The 18,903-nt window shown below is 53.6% G+C and overlaps 2 protein-coding genes across 4 annotated transcripts; one reads left to right on the forward strand and one right to left on the reverse strand.

Moving 5' to 3' along the window:
- Positions 1–2,623: 2,623 nt before the first annotated feature.
- LOC138238128 (zinc finger protein 500-like) lies at positions 2,624–6,659 on the forward strand. The gene is made up of 3 exons (XM_069188117.1): positions 2,624–3,103; positions 4,248–4,604; positions 5,796–6,659. The coding sequence occupies exons 1-3, from the start codon at positions 2,773–2,775 to the stop codon at positions 6,260–6,262; spliced, it is 1,155 nt and encodes a 384-aa protein (XP_069044218.1). The 5' UTR covers positions 2,624–2,772; the 3' UTR covers positions 6,263–6,659.
- Positions 6,660–6,891: 232 nt separating this feature from the next.
- On the reverse strand, positions 6,892–14,909 carry LOC102684919 (histone-lysine N-methyltransferase PRDM9-like). Of its 3 annotated transcripts, none has more exons than XM_069188051.1 (6): positions 14,811–14,909; positions 10,992–11,568; positions 10,507–10,757; positions 9,591–9,658; positions 9,302–9,492; positions 6,892–8,787 (listed from the first exon to the last, which is right to left on the reverse strand). In XM_069188051.1, exons 2-6 carry the CDS (start codon positions 11,392–11,394, stop codon positions 7,367–7,369), a joined length of 2,334 nt encoding a protein of 777 aa, XP_069044152.1. In that variant the 5' UTR covers positions 11,395–11,568; positions 14,811–14,909; the 3' UTR covers positions 6,892–7,366. The 3 variants fall into 3 exon arrangements, with proteins under 3 accessions (XP_069044152.1, XP_069044151.1, XP_069044153.1); XM_069188050.1 differs by lacking the exon at positions 14,811–14,909 and adding an exon at positions 14,236–14,493; XM_069188052.1 differs by lacking the exon at positions 14,811–14,909 and adding an exon at positions 13,653–14,193.
- Between the last annotated feature and the right edge of the window lie 3,994 nt (positions 14,910–18,903).

Raw genomic sequence — 18,903 nt, forward strand, 5'->3', positions numbered from 1 at the left:
ATTTGTTTTAAAATAAAAGACGTTAATAGATGTGGAGGATTTTTATCCTTTTATTCAAGAATATTTTTAAAAGAGCTTACAAAAACCTAGAAAACCTAAAAGGTCAATTACATCTGAACATATAATTTAAACAATTTAAAAATTGGATTAAAAGTACGAATGAATCATCCTCACTTGAAATTCTGAACAGCGCCCCCTACAGGCTGCACAGCACAAAGCAGCCCAGGTCTGCTGGTCCGGTGCAGCAGAAATCCCGAGAATTTGCTTCTGGAGGTTGATAGAGCTCATTTTACACTGTGTAGAGCCCCTCCTGGCTTGATTCTGCTGTGCTCTGCTCTAGAAAACGACTTTCAGAGCGTAGCACAGACAGATTCTTCATCATCATCATCACCACCACTTCCAACAATTCGGGACCATGGTGGTCCAGACTCTTTCCCAGGAAGGATTAGGCAGAAGATGAAATACACCCCAGAGAGGACAGCTCCCTTTAGATTAAAGAGACTCGGTTTCTTTCATTTACATACATTCCTTGAGTAGTTTCATAGCAGAGACTTCTTATACATGTTTTTATTCTTTATTCTATCATGAAGAAAGCTCAGCAGCGCCTTTATTTCTTGAGGTGCCTCAAGTGATGGGGGATGCCAATACATGTGTTGGTGAACTTCTACCGCTGCACCATCGAGAGCATCCTCACCAAAGGGATCACCATGTGGTATGGCAACACCTCTTCGCGAGAAAGAAAGGCACTGCAGAGAATGGTCAATATGGCCCAGAAGATCATCGGCTGCAGTCTCACCGAGATTAAACAGCTCTATGAGGACCGCTGCCGTGGTAGAATTCTGGCCATCACAGAGGACAGTCACCACCCTGGGCATGAGCTCTTCACCCCACTGCCCTCAGGCAAGAGATATAAGAGCATACGGACACTTACCACTAGATTCTTCAATAGCTTCTATCCACAAGCAGTGAGACTGGCGAACACATTTAGCCATCCCCCTCGGACCACACCTACACCATCACCATCTACCTCTTTATGATTTCTTATCTATTGCACATCTCCAGTCATTGTTTACACATCTGTATTGTTTACATTCAAACTGTCTACATGTTTACTTGCACATTGTCTACTGTTTGTTTGTACATTGTCTTAATGCACTGTTTGCACTTTGTCTTGTTTTTTACACTTGTTTTACAATCTAGAGACTTTCTGTAAGTAAGAATTCCATTGTACCAGTACCGGTTACATATGGCAATAAAGTTCAAGTTTTTATGTGAATTTGGTCCCCTATACCGTCTCCCTGATGGGTTGAGAGTGCAGTGGGCGTGTGGTATCAGCTGTGATGTTTCCTGCTGCTCTGAGAACTGCATTATGATGGAATTTGCTGAGCTGGGGCGGCTGTTTCCCAATTATTTTTCCTGCCATTTTCACAATTCTGGACCGTTTGATTTTGCTTTTCAACCCCGGGTTTCCGTAGCAAACTGTCATGTTAAATGCCAGAATGCTTTAAAGAAGGCTTTTATATGCCATCTCTAGGACATTGAGACTAACATTAGAGTTTTTTAGTCTTTGAATTAAAAGCAGCTTCCAATTTGATTTATCAAAAATGTTGTCTATATTCACATATAACTCAGCCTCAATAATAATAACAAATTCCTTACACTTATATAGTGCTTTCCTGGACACTTCACTCAAAGCGCTTTATTCTGTAATGGGGACTCTCCTCCACCACCACCAGTGTGCAGCCCCACCTGGATGACGTGACGGCAGCCATAGTGCGCCAGAACGCTCACCACACATCAGCTATCAGTGGGCAGGGAAAAGAGTGATGAAGCCAGATTAGAGATGGGGATTATTAGGAGGTCATGACTGGTAAAGGCCATATGGAAATTGTGCCAGGACACTGGGGTAACACCTCTACTCATTTCGAGAAACATCTTGGGATTTTTAAAGACCAGAGAAAGTCAGGACAGCGCCTTTATAGAGTATAGTTTCTCAGTCACTATACTGGGGGCATTAGGACCCACACAGACCACAGGGTGAGCGCTCCCTGCTGGCCCCACTAACACCTCTTCCAGCTGCGACCTCAGCTTTCCCAGGAGTCTCCCCTCCGGGTACTGACCAGGCTCACACCTGCTGAGCTCCAGGGGACTGAAGGCTGTGAGCTGCAGGGTGATATGGCTGCTGATCAAAATGTGTTTCCAAGAGACTCAGTGTAGGACACTCCCTTCAGACTAAAGAGACTCAGATCCTTCAGTCTGTCAGTGTGGGACACTCCCTTCAGACTAAAGAGACTCAGTTCCTTCAGCCTGTCAGTGTGGGACACTCCCTTCAGACTAAAGAGACTCAGTTCCTTCAGCCTGTCAGTGTGGGACACATGGTGGCCAAATCTGTGCACAGTATGCGCACAGGATCTGTGTACTGCATTGCAATTTAAATAAAAACTCTTCATCACTCGGACCTCCATGGTGGATGAAGTGGGTTCCCTCCTATATGTGAAGCACATATACGAGATGGAGATGGCATTGGGATGGAAGATGCAGAAATGTATGGAATTATGGAGGAAAATATTTGATATAATAAAAAGGTTCTCTCATATACCATGTATTACGGCTAGCATCACTCCAGGCTACAAGCTGGTTACCCGGAAGATTTTCCTTAGCTTGTGTGTGTGTGTTGGCAGGAAGACCTCTGAGAAAAAACAATTATACCGGCGGTGTCCAGCCAGCGGATTCAGCCCCGTAGCCTGCGGTTTGTCCGTTTCTCGCCGCAGGATGGGAGGCGAGGAGGCTGCGGCGCCCCTCGATCTCCACAGCCAGCTGTCCGAGGTCATGCAGCGGCTGGTGAGCCAGACGGTGTCGGAGGTGGCGCTGCTGGTCCAGGGCGCCGTGGCGCGGCTGCGGGGGGACCTCGCCCGCAAGGAGCAGGAGAACGAGGTGCTGCACCTGCGCCTGGCCCTGCTGGAGGACAACGTCCGGGCCGCCCTGGAGAGGGCCGTGGCCGCGGAGCGCCGGGCGCGGGCGCTGGGCTGCCGCTGCGGGGAGGCCCGCGGTGCGGCCGCGGCGCCGTCCGGCAGCGTCCCGGGGGACCAGCGAGTCACGGCAGGTAGGGAGGAGAGGCCGAGTTGCCTCCGCAGCACTGCTGTGGTCAAAATCACACCGAAGGATCCCATTGTCAACTGGAGCGAACTGCGCCAGTTGTGAGGAAGCCTATTAGCTCCACAGAGAAAGGGTGTTTCGTGGTACTTATTTCGTTTAAACGACATACAGGAATACAATTACATAATATCTTGTTTAATCAAGATACTGAGTTTAAACGAGATGACGGTATTAAAACGCGGTAAGTACTTCGTAAACTGCCTAATATATATTCATATTTTACGATATATATATATATGAAATAATATTGTGCCATTAGCAGAATCGATATTAACAACAGTCACACTCCTCTTTGTGCAGGTGAGTTAGTCTAAAGGAGTACGTGTACTGTCTTCAAGAGAAGTGGATGAGCAGAGTGCTGGTAATGTGTCATGTTAGCAGCACTGTTTGGTTTAAGTAGTACAGTACAGCAATATAGTATTATCTTGGTGCAACCCAATAAATATTTTTTCTATGTGGTGCTAATGGGCTTCCATACAATTGACTTGTTTGCTGTTCAGTGTGCCACAGTAACTCAAGTGGTTCAAGCCCAGGCTGACTACTGGGATAGACCAGGACATTCTGGATGTAAACTGATGGCAGCTCGTTAACCAGTTATCCACCCGTCCACTTTTCTGCAGCTTTATTCAGTACAGGGTCCTGGAGGAGCACGCAATTGTGAGCAACCGGCGCAAGACAGGACGGACCCTGGACCAGGTGCCAGTCGGTCACAGGGCACACACGGACACACACACTCACACCTGGACCGACCTTCCCTGAAGACAGTTATCCCACCAGCGTGTCTTTAGACCGTGGGAGGAAACCCACACAAATGTGTGGAGAACATGCAAACTCCACACAGACAGCACCCCTGGTTTGGAATTGCACGCAAACTCTTAAACAGCTTTTCAAAGAGGAGTGATTTTCTTTTTTCCGGTTTCCGCGGCCGAACCAACGTCACGGCCTCTGCGCTTATTGCTGGCGCGGAGTGGTGCCGGGGGGGCTCGGGCTCCTCAGGCGCGCCCAGAGGCGGCGGCGGCGGCGGCAGTGGGGTTCGGGGGAAACCGGGGGTGGGGTGTATCCTGGTGATCGGTGTCGCCCTGTCCCCCCAGGACCAGCCCCGGAGGAGGAGGAGGAGGCTCTGTTCGGCCCCGAGTGCCTGACGCGCGCCCCCGAGACGGGAGGGGAGCAGGAGGGCCTCGGCGCTCCGCCGGCCGGCCGGGGGAGGGAGGACGCCGCCAGCGGCCCCCCGGACTGCTCGCCGTCGCTGGAGATTAAGGTCGAGCCGCGCGTCGAAGTGGACCCCGCCGGGTCGGCCGCCAGCCCGGCCTGGACCCGGACTGCCGAGTCCGGCTCGGACCCCCCGCCTGAAGGAGGCGGGGAGGGCTCTCTGCTGCCCCCTGCTGGCAGGTGTCAGGGCCTACATGTGGGCAGCGACCAGGAAGGGGGGCTGCTTGTCAGCGCGGCCGGTGAGTACTGGTTGGGGAGGGGGGGGGGGACCGGCAGTGACCAGGTGGGCTTTCAGTCGCAGGCCCAGCTAGTCACTTGCGGGCACTCTGATAAAGCAGCTGTAACAGCCCACAGCTCCCAGCTGGCAGCCCAGTGGAGCTCAGCACCTGTGAGCCTGGTCAGCACCTGGAGGGGAGACTCCTGGGAAAGCTGAGGCTGCTGCTGGAAGAGGTGTTAGTGGGGCCAGTAGGGGGCGCTCACCCTGCAGTCTGTGTGGGTCATAATGCCCCAGTATAGTGATGGAGACACTATGCTGTAAAAAGACGCCGTCCTTCGGATGAGAGAGGATGAGTCTGTGGTCATTAAAGGTTGTTTCTTGAAAAGAGTAGGGGTGTTACCCCGGTGTCCTGGCCAGATTTACCCCTGGCCTTTACCAGTCATGGCCTCCTGATAACCCCCCTCTCTGAACTGGCTTCATCACTCTGCTCTCCTCCCCACTGAGAGCTGGTGTGTGTGAGCAGACTGGAGCATCATCCAGGTGGGGCTGCACACTGGTGGTGGTTCAACTCCTGGGGTGCTATGGGTGTGGAGTTTGCATGTTTCCTCTGGGTGTTCTGGTTTCCCCCCACAGTCCAAAGACATGCTGAAGGGTTAATTGGCTTCTGGGAAAACTGCCCCTTGTGCCAGTGTGAGTGTGTGTCCTGTGATGGACTGGTATCCTGTCCAGTGTTTGTCTGTGTTTCTTGTGATGGACTGGTGTCCTGTCCAGGGTGTGTGAGTGTGTCTCCTGTGATGGACTGGTGTCCTGTCCAGGGTGTGTGAGTGTGTGTGTGTCCTGTGATGGACTGGTGTCCTGTCCAGGGTGTGTGAGTGTGTGTGTGTCCTGTGATGGACTGGTGTCCTGTCCAGTGTGTGTGAGTCTGTGTGTGTCCTGTGATGGACTAGTGTCCTGTCCAGGGTGTGTGAGTGTGTGTGTGTCCTGTGATGGACTGGTGTCCTGTCCAGGGTGTGTGTCCGTGTGTGTCCTGTGATGGACTGGTGTCCTGTCCAGGGTGTGTGAGTGTGTGTGTCCTGTGATGGACTGGTGTCCTGTCCAGACTGTACCCTGCCTTGTGCCCGGTGCTTGCTGGGATACTCCTGCTGCCCTGTGACCCTGTACTGGATAGAGAACTAATCCCGCTCTGTCCGCTCTTTCTCTGCTCCTGTTGCAGAGTGGGAAGGGCCTGCGGAGAGCGGCGCCCCCCCGGCGCTCCCGGGGCCGAGGCAGAGGGGCTGCAGGGAGGAGGCGGGGCTGTGCGCAGACGCTGCCGCCGCCCCGGGGCCGTACACCTGCGGGGAGTGCGGCAAGAGCTTCGGCGCCGCGCGGGGCTTCAAGACGCACCTGCTGCTGCACCGGGACCAGCGCTTCCCCTGCCCGCAGTGTGGCCGGCGCTTCAGCATGGCGGGCAACCTGAAGATCCACCTGCGGCTGCACACGGGCGAGCGGCCCCACCGCTGCGCCGACTGCGGCCTGGCCTTCACCTTCGCCGAGCAGCTGCGGCGCCACCGGCTGGCCCACACCGGCGCCAAGCCCTACCACTGCGCCGTCTGCCCCAAGGCCTTCCGCCGCAAGGACCAGCTCAACGCCCACGAGAGGGTGCACGCCTCGCCCGAGATGAGCCGCGTCCGCCCCCGCTAGCTGAGCGCGGGGTCAGAGGTCACGGGCCCGGAGAAGGGAACGGGGGACATTCCTGCCCCCACCCTGTTTCCCTGGCCTTGAGAACACGGGAGTGTGTCCACGCCGCTGTCCGGTTTCTTACCGCTTCATCCAGTACAGGGCTGTGGCGAAGCCCACTCGCCACGCAGCAGGGCTTCGGCCTGGGGGAGGAACACGGCACGCCTCGAGAAAAGCCACTCGAACAGGGGCGGAACGTGCAAACTCCACTGAGACAGAGCTGGGGGCCCTGAGCTCAATTCCTGGGGGGGCTGAAATTCCTGCGCTGGGGGGGCAGGGGGGGGTCTCTCTCTGGGGTGCTGTCTGATGTAACTTTCTTCCCTCTGGAGGACTGCAATAAAAGATCAAGATGAAAAATACTGCATCCAGGGGTGTACCTTCACAGAACGGGGCCCCTCCAGCTCTGGGTTGGACAGCCACAGCCCCGTCCACAGAGCACGGTCCTGGGGAGGAGGAGGAGGGGTGTGGGTGGGGGGTAGGCGTACAGAAACCCCACTAGCAGAACTGCCTCTGGTTCCATATGCTCTCTGTGTAAATAATGGCGCTGATGCAGACTGCTTCACAGCAGTGTACACAAGAGGAGGCGCGGGGCAGACGCTTCACACACAAACTTTATTCCCTGGGTGCAGGAAGACACACAGAGCGGAGCACAGACACGGGGCACACTAGCGTACAGTTAGTTCAACAATTCGACACACAACAGCTGATCCAGCACACGGACAGGGCTGCGACCAGGGTAGAGTTGAGACTTAAAAAAAACATAACGAAAACAAAATGTAGTATCAAAGAAGGGGGTTGGGGGGGGGATTTTCATCTCCCAGCGGGAAGGGCGAGAACCTTTGGGCTTTCCCCCCCCACTGCCCAGGGCTGCTGGGAGAGAGGGAGGGGGGAGCGATAGGGGAGCGATTCATTGTTCAGTCCAGTTCTACATTCTGAGAAAGAGGTCCAGCAGGTGGCGCCAGCGAGCAGGACGTGGACCGCAGTGTGGCGGGGTGCGGGAGCTGTCAGCGTAGCCTCCCCGCTCCTCGCACAGGAACGGGGTGCCTACCCCCCCCCCCCACCCTCGGGTCACACTTCCTCCGCGTCGCCGCCCCCTGGCTGCAGGGGGCACTGTTGGAACTCCAGGGTCTGGGCGGCGGTGGCGGCGGCACCACCGGGGGACTCGGGCTCCCGCTCCGGGGACGGGGCGGGGCTGTCGGCGGCGGCGGCCCCGTTCTCCGGGGGGGGCTCCAGTCCCGCAGCGCCCCCAGCCTCCAGCGGGGCGGCGCTCTTGGCCCCCAAGTGGCTCTGCTGGTGGATCTTCAGGTAGTAGAGGCGGGTGAAGCTCTTGCCGCAGTGCTGGCAACAGTAGGGCTTCAGCCCCGTGTGGCTGCGCAGGTGCGTCTTGAGGATGCGCACGTCGCGGAAGTTCTTCCCGCACTGGGTGCAGTGGTAGGGCTTCTCCCCCGTGTGGATGCGCTGGTGCGTCTTGTAGTCGCCGGAGCGCGTGAAGCTCTTCCCGCACTGCGTGCACAGGTAGGGCCGCTCGCCGGTGTGGATGCGCAGGTGCTTGGTCAGGTCGCCCGACTGGCTGAAGCCCTTGCTGCAGAGCGGGCAGACGTAGGGCCGCTCGCCCGTGTGCACGCGCCGGTGCGTCTTGAGGTCGCCGGCGCGGCTGAAGCTGCTGCCGCAGTCGGGGCAGCAGTACAGCTTCTCGCCCGTGTGCACGCGCTCGTGGCGCCGCAGGTCGCCCAGGAAGCTGAAGCTCTTGCCGCAGTAGGAGCAGGAGTAGGGCGTCTCGCCCGTGTGGGTGCGCAGGTGCATGGACAGGTCGCGGGCCTGGGCGAACATCTTGCCGCACTGCTCGCAGCGGTGGCGCCGGTCGCCGGAGTGGAAGCGCTCGTGGGTGCGCAGGTAGCCCACGGTGTTGAAGCTCTTGTCGCAGTACTGGCAGCGGTAGGGCCGCTCGCCGGTGTGGATGCGGATGTGCGTGGTGAGCGCCCCCGAGTGGCTGAAGCCCTTGCCGCACTGGCCGCAGCGGTAGGGCCGCTCGCCCGTGTGGATGCGCTGGTGCCGCGTCAGGGAGCCCGACTGGCTGAAGCTGCGGCCGCACTCGTCGCAGCGGAAGAGCTTCTCGCCCGTGTGGATGCGCTGGTGCACGCGCAGGTTCTCCGCCCGGCTGAAGCTCTTGCCGCACTCGGCGCAGTGGTGCACCTTCTCGCCGGCGTGCGTCTTGCGGTGCTCGCGCAGCGCCGCCGGCGTGCCGCAGGCCTCCCCGCAGCGGGGGCAGGGGTGCGCCTCCGGCCCCTCGGGCAGCGGCCGCCCGCACAGGGCGCAGCCCCCGCCGGCCGGCGGCCCCTCGGGCGGGGGGTCTCCCGCCAGCCCGGCGCCGTTCGGCAGCTCCTGCGGGTGGGTCCTCTGCACGTGCTTGAGGAGGAAGAGCTCCGAGGAGAAGGAGAGGCAGCAGTGAGGGCAGGAGCGGCACTGAGGAGACAGATCAACCCCCTCATCTGAGGAGAGAGAGACGGGAGAGAGTCAACACCCTGGACACTGCACTGAGAGAGAGGGGTTCATACAGACACACTGACTGACTGGACACTCCAGTACATTAACACTGCACTGAGAGAGAGGGGTTCATACAGACACACTGACTGACTGGACACTCCGGTACATTAACACTGCACTGAGAGAGAGGGGTTCATACAGACACACTGACTGACTGGACACTCCAGTACATTAACACTGCACTGAGAGAGAGGGGTTCATACAGACACACTGACTGACTGGACACTCCAGTACATTAACACTGCACTGAGAGAGAGGGGTTCATACAGACACACTGACTGACTGGACACTCCAGTACATTAACACTGCACTGAGAGAGAGGGGTTCATACAGACACACTGACTGGACACTCCAGTACATTAACACTGCACTGAGAGAGAGGGGTTCATACAGACACACTGACTGACTGGACACTCCAGTACATTAACACCGGACGTCTTCAGGTCTGTCTGCTCTTACCTTCTGAGCGGCACTTCCTGTCCCACAGCCGGTCCCACAGGAGGCCCAGCTCTGCCGCGTACCGGTCGGAGTACCAGACGCGCAGCTCGCTGCCCGGGGCGATGGGCCTGCAGGCCCGGAAGAAGACCTTTCCCTGCCACTGGACCGCCTCCAGGTTCTGGTCCTGCTCGTCCCGGGCGCACCTGACAAACCTGCCGAGAGGACGAGGGAGACACGGGGGGTCACGGGCGAGCTGTAGCCTTGGGACCCGGGAACGAGCAGACCGCGCCGCGCTAGGCCCCGGTCTCACCTCAGCCAGTTGGCGCTCTCCTCCCTCTCCCCGTCGATGAACTCGAACCCGCCTCCCTCCTTCGAGATCTGAGGGGACAATGTCAACAGCTCAGGAAGTGAGAGCGAACAGCCCGGCCTTTCAGAACAAAGCCTCTCCCAGCCTGTACCCACACTTTCATCTTCCAGACCGTTCGCAGACCAAACGGAAGAATAGAGTTAAAAGTTCAGAATATAGTGCTCATATAATGTTTTTCACCATTACATCCCACACACAGCATGCAAACACACCATTAAGGTCTCATTTAGAATACTTGGGACAGTTAAGGTCACCATGTTATATAAAAAGATGTTGCTACTCTGGATTGAGATCAACCAGATACATTCTGTGGCTGAATGAAAGGTCCTCCTCTCACAAAGTTAAGGAACTGAGCCTCTTTAGTCTGAAAGGAGTGTCCTACAATGACAGACTGAAGGAACTGGGTCTCTTTAGTCTGAAGGGAGTGTCCCACACTGACAGGCTGAAGGAGCTGAGTCTCTTTAGTTCGACAGGCTGTGAATTGTGAACTGAGCTCGACAGGCTGAGTGGGCTCCTCTCATTTGTTAGCATTTTTTATGTTCTCATTGTGGTAAAAGGATTAATTTAAAGCAATAGAATACGAAACTGCTTTTCAAATATTAACATCAGGCTTATTTCCTTAAAAAAATCAAAGTCTTGAGCCTAACCCCCGCCTCACCCCCATGTCAGAGGGCACCCAAGAAAATACACCCCTCCATCCTGAAACGTCAGGGCTGAGACCAGGAGAAGGGGACTCGGTCACCCGCTGAAGGAAGAGCTTGCCTGGGTATGAGCTGGGTACGAGCAGACGTCAGCCACAAGCAGGGCCGTGAAACCTGCCGCCGGCGCTGCTGGGAAGGGGCTGGAAGGAGCGACTCACCACCCAGGAGTGCGCGCTGCTCAGGGCCTCCTCCTCGCTGGCGGGCTCCCCCTCGTAGGGCCCGAAGTACACCCCGCGGGGGATCTCCGCGTCCCGGTTGAAGACTCCCGGGGGCTCCAGGCCCAGCCCGGCGGGCAGGGTGAGCCGCGCCCGGTGCGCCTGGCCCGGTTCGGCGGGGCAGTTCCGGGCCACCACGGCCGAGCCCCAGGCGTCGCAGCGGTCGCCCAGCAGGGCCTGGCACTGCCCGCACACTGGGGGAGAGGAAACAGCAACGCGTCAGGACACCGGGGAAGAACCAGCAGCAGGGCTCTACCGGACAACAATCCCAGGGGCGGGTAGTGGCCGGCACCGTCTGGGGGCATGACCCTCTCAGGCACCGGCACCACGAGCACTGTGGTCCAACGGGTTCTGGTCCAACCTGGATCGGTTCGCCCGCGCCGGGGAGCTCGGCACCAGGGCTGTAAGGACCGATGGGACACCCTTACCTGTCTTCGGAGCGTCCGAGGGTCCCTGCGGGGCACGGGGGCAGTCCGGCTTGGTCCTGCGGGTGCCGGTGGGTGCCAACTGGCGGCCCGGAGCGTGGGCTCTCTTCCGGCCGCCGCCACTGTCCCCGCCCACCTGCTCCTCTTCCTCTTCCTCCTCCTCCTCCTCCTCCTCCTCTTCCTCTTCCTCCTCCTCCTCCTCTGTCTTCAGGATGAACGGAGAGCCGGCAGCACCGGGAGGGTCGTCAGAACCGGACGCCACGTTGTGGATCAGGACTGGGTCGTGTCTCTCTGCTCCTGCTCCTCCGCCCTCTTCTTCTTCCTCTTCCTCCGTTGGCTCCTCTTTGATGCGGACATACGTGTCGTCCTCCATGAGGAAGAGCGCAGATTCGCTGGCGCCGTTCATCGCGGCGTGAGCTTACATCCCACCTCGCGCCCCCCCTGCCCCCCGGGAAGTCAGTCCGGGATCCTGGCGGCACTCCTGGGAAGCGCAGGGACGAGCTCTCCCGGCCTCGGGCAGCTCGTGCTCCGCGTGGTCCCCGATCCGCAGCGGGGCGAGCGGCAGGGGAACAGCGGGCTCCTGGGGGCCAGATATCAGGAAGACAGGCTCTGGTTAGGACAGTGAGTCCCGTTCATATCCAGCACCTCCCACAATGCCCAGATTCTGCCGAGCGTACAAATCGATCATTTCATTCCCGAGGAGCGTGACAATATCACTGAAGCAAATGGGGTTTCTAAGAAACAGACCTGCCATCGTGCGGAGTATATTAAAACTGTGGCGTTTGTACTTCAGTGTGGTTATGAAATTATTTTGTATATTATAATATAGTTCTCAGAATCGCAAAGGAACATCACAGCGAATTCCACACACCCTCCATCTAAATTCATAATGGGGACCAAATTAAACCAAAACACGCAAGAAGTGCTTTGTCCCCTCTGCAATAATACTGCTCAATGAAGGTATGTCATTGGAGTCCCCCCTCTACCCATTTACTTATCTGTGTATTGATGTTATTACATTCTGCTGTTGTGATTTCATGTGACTTTTATGTCTTGCTTGTGTGTTTTGTACTTTTATGGGAAAAGCCAAAGAAATTTCCACAGTAGTGGACAATAAATTATCTAGCCTGTTTTACTTCACACAAATAAACACTGCCAGATGTTAATGGGACACTCCTTACATCCCCCTGGACTTGATCGCACGGTCCCTAGCACAGCGAGGAGCAGCGGCCAATAATAATAATAATCCCCTGCATTTTATTCACGTAGTGTTTTTCCATCTCAAAGGGGCCCAGCGCGTTTCACTCTTCATCCTTCCCTCTGCTTGGCCCCCAGCTGTGGTCTCCCAGAGAGACACTTTCTATACAATGAGACCCGCTTGAATGAATGGCTTAACACATGGAAAGCACTTAATTGGCCATCCAACACAACCTTAGCCTGCTGGGATTTTGAGTTCCTGCACACACTGGCCCAGGAGAACTACATATTTGAAAGGGCAAAGTAACACAGCTCTTGAGCTTCGCCCATCAGCCTGACATAATACCCCAAGTCTGGGAAGAAACCTTGTCAGTTGTTGTGGGAACAGCGATACTCTTTACCATATTTTTGTAGGAAGAAGGAGGTGTGTGGGCAGCGCTTACTGCAAAGGAACAAGTAGAGAAAAACTGCACTACTGTACACAAAGGGTAGTAGGAGTGTGGAACAAGCTGCCCTTCCAACTTTTTAAAGCCAATACCCTGACCTCTTTCAAGAAACAGCTGGATGACATCCCCGGATCAATTACCTACTAGCAATCCAGTGCAGTGAACAGCCTCCTCTCGGCTGCAAGAGTGCTGAAAAATGTGTATGACAGATCGCTTCATGGAGAGCAAGCTGGGGTATGCGAAAAAGACGAATTCCTAATGCAAGAAATTGTATATGGCTAATAAAGTGATTTTATCTTCTCTCTCTTACACTCATCGTTACTGTTGCCGTGTTGCATGCCTCAGCTGCCACCCTTTTACTTAAAGCACTCTACAAATCTACAGCATCACCCTGTTCATTTCACCCAGAAAACTGGAATATGTTTTGTCAACAAATGCGAATCAGCACTTATAAGCAATCAGCACGGGTAAGTTAAGAACCCCTTCTCATTTAAAACTATTCCCGTGGTGAGGCGCATTTAGACGACATCGCATTTATTAAAGGTTATCCGAGCGAGGGGTGAAGAGGGTATGACAGCTCTGATTCGAACCCGCGACCTTGTGCGTCACAAGTCCAGAGCACCACACTACACACACGGTATAGTGTTAGGAGTAACGGGCAGGCTATGAAATCAATTGTCTTACCCCCTCAGAAATAATTATGAAACCGGTGATAATTCCGCCTCGGTACACGGGAGAAGCGGTGCTCGAGTCCGACGATCCCGAAGGTTTTCGAGGATAAGCGGGGAAAAGGCCGTTGCTTTGCCTTGTTCGTGCGGACGGACGGTATTAAAACCGCCGCTGAACATCACATCGCTTTTCAAAACAAACCCCGGGCCCCAGAAGCGCAACCCCCATCCCTGCACGGCTCGGGTTACGCGCCACCGACCAGGGTTTTTTTTTTAGAAAAAGGAGTAGTTAGTAGCCACATTCAATTAAAAAAAAAACATAAAACCCAAAGAAAATACCGTCGACCACCAACTCGGAGTGCACGAAATCCCTGCTAAATGAGCTGCCGTACGCTTTCTGCGGCTAACCCCGGTCCGGGAGGCAGGAAGGCAGGACCTGTTTGTGTCGAGCTCCCTGTGAAAGGCTTCATTCAATCCCTCGGGAGTAGAGGGGAAGTAAAGACATCTTTTGTCCATCAGCTTCCAAATCCCCCCACCCCCGCCCTGTGAAGAGGCCCCAGAAGCCATGTTTTCTCCCAGATCCGTAGGATTTCCCCCTTACCCCCGCTCAGGGGTCTTGCAGGGAGCCGAGAGCCCGCTTTGTCCCCCGTCCCTGCAGGCGGAGGCGGCGGCGGCGGCGGCTCTCGCCGAGTCCGGACTCACGCCGAGACAAACCCTCAGATCGACCAGGTCCGGCTTCGAAAAAGCAAAGCGTAAAGGGCGGCTTCCGTAATTTGTAAGAATAAACTCCCTTTATCACCTACTAAAGCCTCCCTTTCCCTTTCCAAAAAAAAAAACTTTGTGGGGGAAAAAAAGTCTTCCCTCCGCGGCCTCCCCACTTCTGCAAACCCCTCGATCCCCGGACTAAAGTCGGATCCTCCTCCCTGGAAAACTCACCTCCGCGGCGGCAGGTCTCCCTGTGCCCCTTCCGGTGGAATCACAACCCGGTTGTTTTGGCTAATTGCGTACAAGGGGAAATAAACCGCTGTGGACGCGCGTTGGGGAGGCACTGCTGGCCAGATGCAGGCAGACTGAGACCGGCGAGTCCGTGCAGCCCTGCCGCCGTCGCGCTGCGTGTGTCTGCGGCGCCCGACCCGGCCCAGCCCCGCACCCCGCCTGCTCCCGGAGCCGGAGTGACGCGCCGTGACCCCCAGCCGGAGCCACTTACCACACTTCACCGATAGCTGACGCCTCTGGCAGAGGCGATTTACATTTCCAGCCAGCGCCTTTTTTTTCTACCAAAAACGTGCAAAATACGCTCTGGTCTAAGCAAAGTAAAACTGTGTTGCAATTGGATTTAATACAACGATTACCGGTCAGTAATAAGAAGTACACTCAATGACAGAGGACCCTAACTCCTGACCTAGGGACCAGCACGCCTGGTACCAACAGTTTTTTTTAATTGGTACCCAGTTTAAGGCCGTGGAGCTGCGCCAAACTAGTCAGGCTGAGCCGTAATTGGAACGACTTACCGTTTGTCCCAGGTGAGGAGCTGTTCATATCTCAGTTTCATACCCGGGACAGAAGCGAATGCCTGATCTAGATTTATAAATGTCTAACCTTCTGTAAAAAAAAAAAGCATAAAAGGTCCAGCTGAAAAGCTGATATTTTTATCTTTTTAAATGTGAAAATGACTTTGCAAGGTTTTTACACGTCACTGCAGGACTCCCCAAATCTTCCCACGCTCCGCACAGGCGACGATGACTTCAGGTGAACAAGAAAACCCGCGCTGCTGCAGTGTAGTGGTTGAATTAAAGCTTTTATATGCAGAAGAGTAGATTTATGAAACTTATTGCATCACTCGCGCGGATGTTGAGGTTACACAGCGTATCAGGAAAAATAAGCAATTATTTTCACTTTTGATATTTCACTCGACTTTCGCCCTCTTAAACATAATAACACTTCACATCAGCACTCGGCTGTGTGCTCCCAACTTGTGTGCTCTTACCATTTTGGGTGCAGTTTTTGAAGCTAAAAATGCTTATTTTCCGCATGCCCTTCCGTGCTGACACAGCCCTGAGAGCAGGACCCCGGCTCGTCTTTTCAGAGCACTTAGCGCAAGGAGTTTCAGTAACTCCTTGCAAAATGAGACGGTTAGAATACATTTCCCGTTCAAAAGCTTTTGTGTAGAAATCCATCCGTTTAATAGTAGAAAGCTGCACGTTCCAGATAAGGGCTGTGACAAACTGACTATCCGGGATGCACAGAGGGCACACCGAGTCAGCAGCCTGTAGGAGGCGCTATTCTCCCAGGGCTTCAATCCTCACACATAAAAACTCCCCTTTACATTGGACAACCCAGCCAGCACGTGTTTGGAACATGCAGACTCCACACAGAAGGTTGCTCTGACCACATTCGGACCCAGGACCCAAGAGCAGGAGGAGCGATGACCATGAAGATCTGAGTGATTTAGTAATAGTGATTTTGCTTCACTTGGGATATGTTATTGATGAGAGATACACCCCCCCCACACACACACAGGAATAACTAAACCCTCACACAACCATAGAAGAGGCAGCGTTGGTGTTTGACAAGATACCCCCAGGGCTCTGTTTGAAAGGAAATAACCCAAAAGTACTGGCAAGTTCATAACTAAATGGCAACCAGGAATTTTATTCTGGACAGTTTAGCATAGGATAATGCAGAAGGGGTACTGTCGCCTCGTCAGAACCCATATGAGCCCGTGCCAATGTATTCTGATCTCTTCAGAGTTACACAACCACTCAATCCCTCTGGAGGAAAAGAGGACAGTCCCGAGCGTAACGAAGCAGGTAATTCTATTTTGGGTTAAACAGTTTCCTGAGGCGCTGAGCTTCTGGCCTAAGCACATACCAAGCAGTATTGCCAGCAGATTCACCATGTTAAAGGACAGAAAGAAAACTCCTCTCCTCTCACTTTCTAACCCTCCATCACACTCACACACACTTACACCAGGGCCAGTTTCACAGGAGCCAATTCACCTATCAGCACAGGAACAAGTAGAGGTTTATCCCATGCTGTAAAGAAATGAAACACAGCAGTTATGCTGTGGGTTTTGTTTTTATGTCTTATCCAAAGGGCAGCACATTTTTACAGTATATTGTCCCCATCACTATACTGGGGCATTAGGACCCACACAGACTGCAGGGTGAGCACCCCCTACTGGTCCCCCTAACACCTCTTCCAGCAGGAACTTTTGTTTTTCCCAGGAGGTCTCCCCTCCAGGTACTGACCAGGCTTATACCTGCTGAGCTTCAGGGGGCTTCCAGCTGTGAGCTGTGAGCTGCAGAGTGAGACAGCTGCTGCTGGCTAGATGGCTCTGGCTGAAGTAGTGCCTTCTCACTGTTGCTGGTGCAGCTGCTTCTCAGAACCAGCAGGAGAGCTACGGATGAGTCCAGCTGGTTCTCTTAGTTGCTGATTCAACCAAGTTGCAGGGGGGTTTATCCAGAAGGATCTTGGGGAAAGTATCAGTTTCAACAATGGTGTCTAATCCCTTGTGTTCTGAAATCTAAGCATTACTCTAGGCACTGAATTCTCCATTCAGAACTTCTCAGAGCCATGAGAAGCACATTCGCTGCAATATTTTGAAATGCACAAAGAAACTTAAGAGATTTTTTTTCAACAAAATGTATGCTTTCCATTTTTTTGGCAAAAGTAGTTTATTTAACAGGGCAGCATGGTGGCATAGTGGTTAGCGTTGCTACCTTGTAGCGCTGGGTTAATTCCTGGGGTGCTGTCTGTGTGGAGTCTGTATGTTCTCCATGTGTTTGCATGGGTCACCTCAGGTTTCCTCCCGCAGTCAAAAGACATGGAGGCTGTGGCCAGGGCTCTAGGAGAGCCTTGAATCTCAACAAATCCTGTTGTGTGTTATTGTAGCTCACTGATGTCAACTGCCCGGTCCTGGAGTCCTGGCCAGGGTGTATCTCACCTTGTGCCTGTTGCTTGCTGGGATAGACTTTAGCTTCTCTGCAACCCTGAATTGGTAGAAGGGGCGAGAAAAATGGATGGATGTTTTCCATGAAATGGTTAAATGCTTATGGGCTCAAATGCTTATGGGAGTTTGAAAATAAATGACACCTCTAAAAGATGGTACTTAAACGTCTTTGTTTCTGTTGGCCAAACCGTTGTATTACATCCCAAGAGCCAGCTCAGTTGCGCATAAACACAAGACTATGACAATAAAATCGATACTAGAGGTACAAAGCTGGTTTTCTGTGCTCTTCTGGGAGGTCTTCAATAATGTTACACATATGACGCAGGGAATAGCGAACGATTTCAATCAATCAGTCAAGGTTTATTTATCAATGCACGAACAGAACAGCATACAGCGGTGTTGTCGGCAATGAAATGTTTTATCCGCGAGCTTGTTAAGAGGGATAGAAGACTAGAAGGACAGGAATTTACAGGGATTAGATTAAAGAAAAGAAAAAAAAAGGATACAATAAATTACACAATTGCAATTTACAACACAATTTACAGATTTCTACAGTTTTGGCACAGGACCTCATAGAAATCTGAGGAGATGGCTTTTTACATAAAGGGTGGTGGGCGTGCGGAATAAACTGCCCAACTGTGTTGAGCTGATATCCCACAGCTGGATGAGACCCTCCGGTCAGGACAGAAGACACTACACAATGCAAGCCAAGATTGGAAATGGAAGCAAAACAGAAAAACAATTTACACCATAAATGGAATGTCTGATGGATAAAATGAGCAATCTCAAAATTCACTACAAAATCAATTGGCGCTACAAGAATAATAACATAAACTAGCAGCAGCCATATCACCCTGCATCTCACAACTGGTAACCCACTGAAGTTAAGCAGGTGTGAGCCTGGTCAGTACCTGGGTGGGAGATCTCCTGGGAAAAACTACAGTTGCTGCTGGAAGAGGTGTTAGTGGGGCCAGCAGGGGGCGCTCAACCTGTGGTCCATGTGGGTCCTAATGCCCCAGTATAGTGACGGGGACACTGTACTGTAAAAAGATGCTGTCCTTCAGATGAGATGTAAAACAGAGGTCCTGACTCTCTGTGGTCATTAAAAATCCCAGGGCGTTTCTCGAAAAGAGTAGGGGTGTAACCCCGGCATCCTGGCTAAATTTCCCATTGGCCCTTACCAATCATGGCCTCCTAATAATCCCCATCTATGAACTGGCTTCATTACTCTCTGCTCTCCTCTCCACTAATAGCTGATGTGTGGTGAGTGTTCTGGCGCACTATGGCTGCTGTTGCATCACCCACAGTAACAGTTTAATTAATTACATAGCACTTTTCTGGACAGTCCACTCAAAGCGCTTTACAGGTATTTACAGGGGATCCCCTCCACCCCCACCAGTGTGCAGCCCCACCTGGATGATGCGACGGCAGCCATAGCGCGCCAGAACGCTCCCCACACACCGGGTATCAGTGGGGAGGAGAGCAGAGTAATGAAGCCGATATGGGCTGCAGCTACTCTGGAGTGAATACTACTACCCAAGAAGTTCGTATAATGTTAAATGTCATTCTCATGTTGGCAAAATTTTACCAAATGTGTAGAGTAAAAAAAAAAACCTTCCAGGTGCTTTAAATAAATTTCTAACTCATTTAAG

This window comes from Lepisosteus oculatus, chromosome 4 (assembly GCF_040954835.1).
Source record: "Lepisosteus oculatus isolate fLepOcu1 chromosome 4, fLepOcu1.hap2, whole genome shotgun sequence".
In the NCBI taxonomy this organism is placed as follows: domain Eukaryota; kingdom Metazoa; phylum Chordata; class Actinopteri; order Semionotiformes; family Lepisosteidae; genus Lepisosteus; species Lepisosteus oculatus.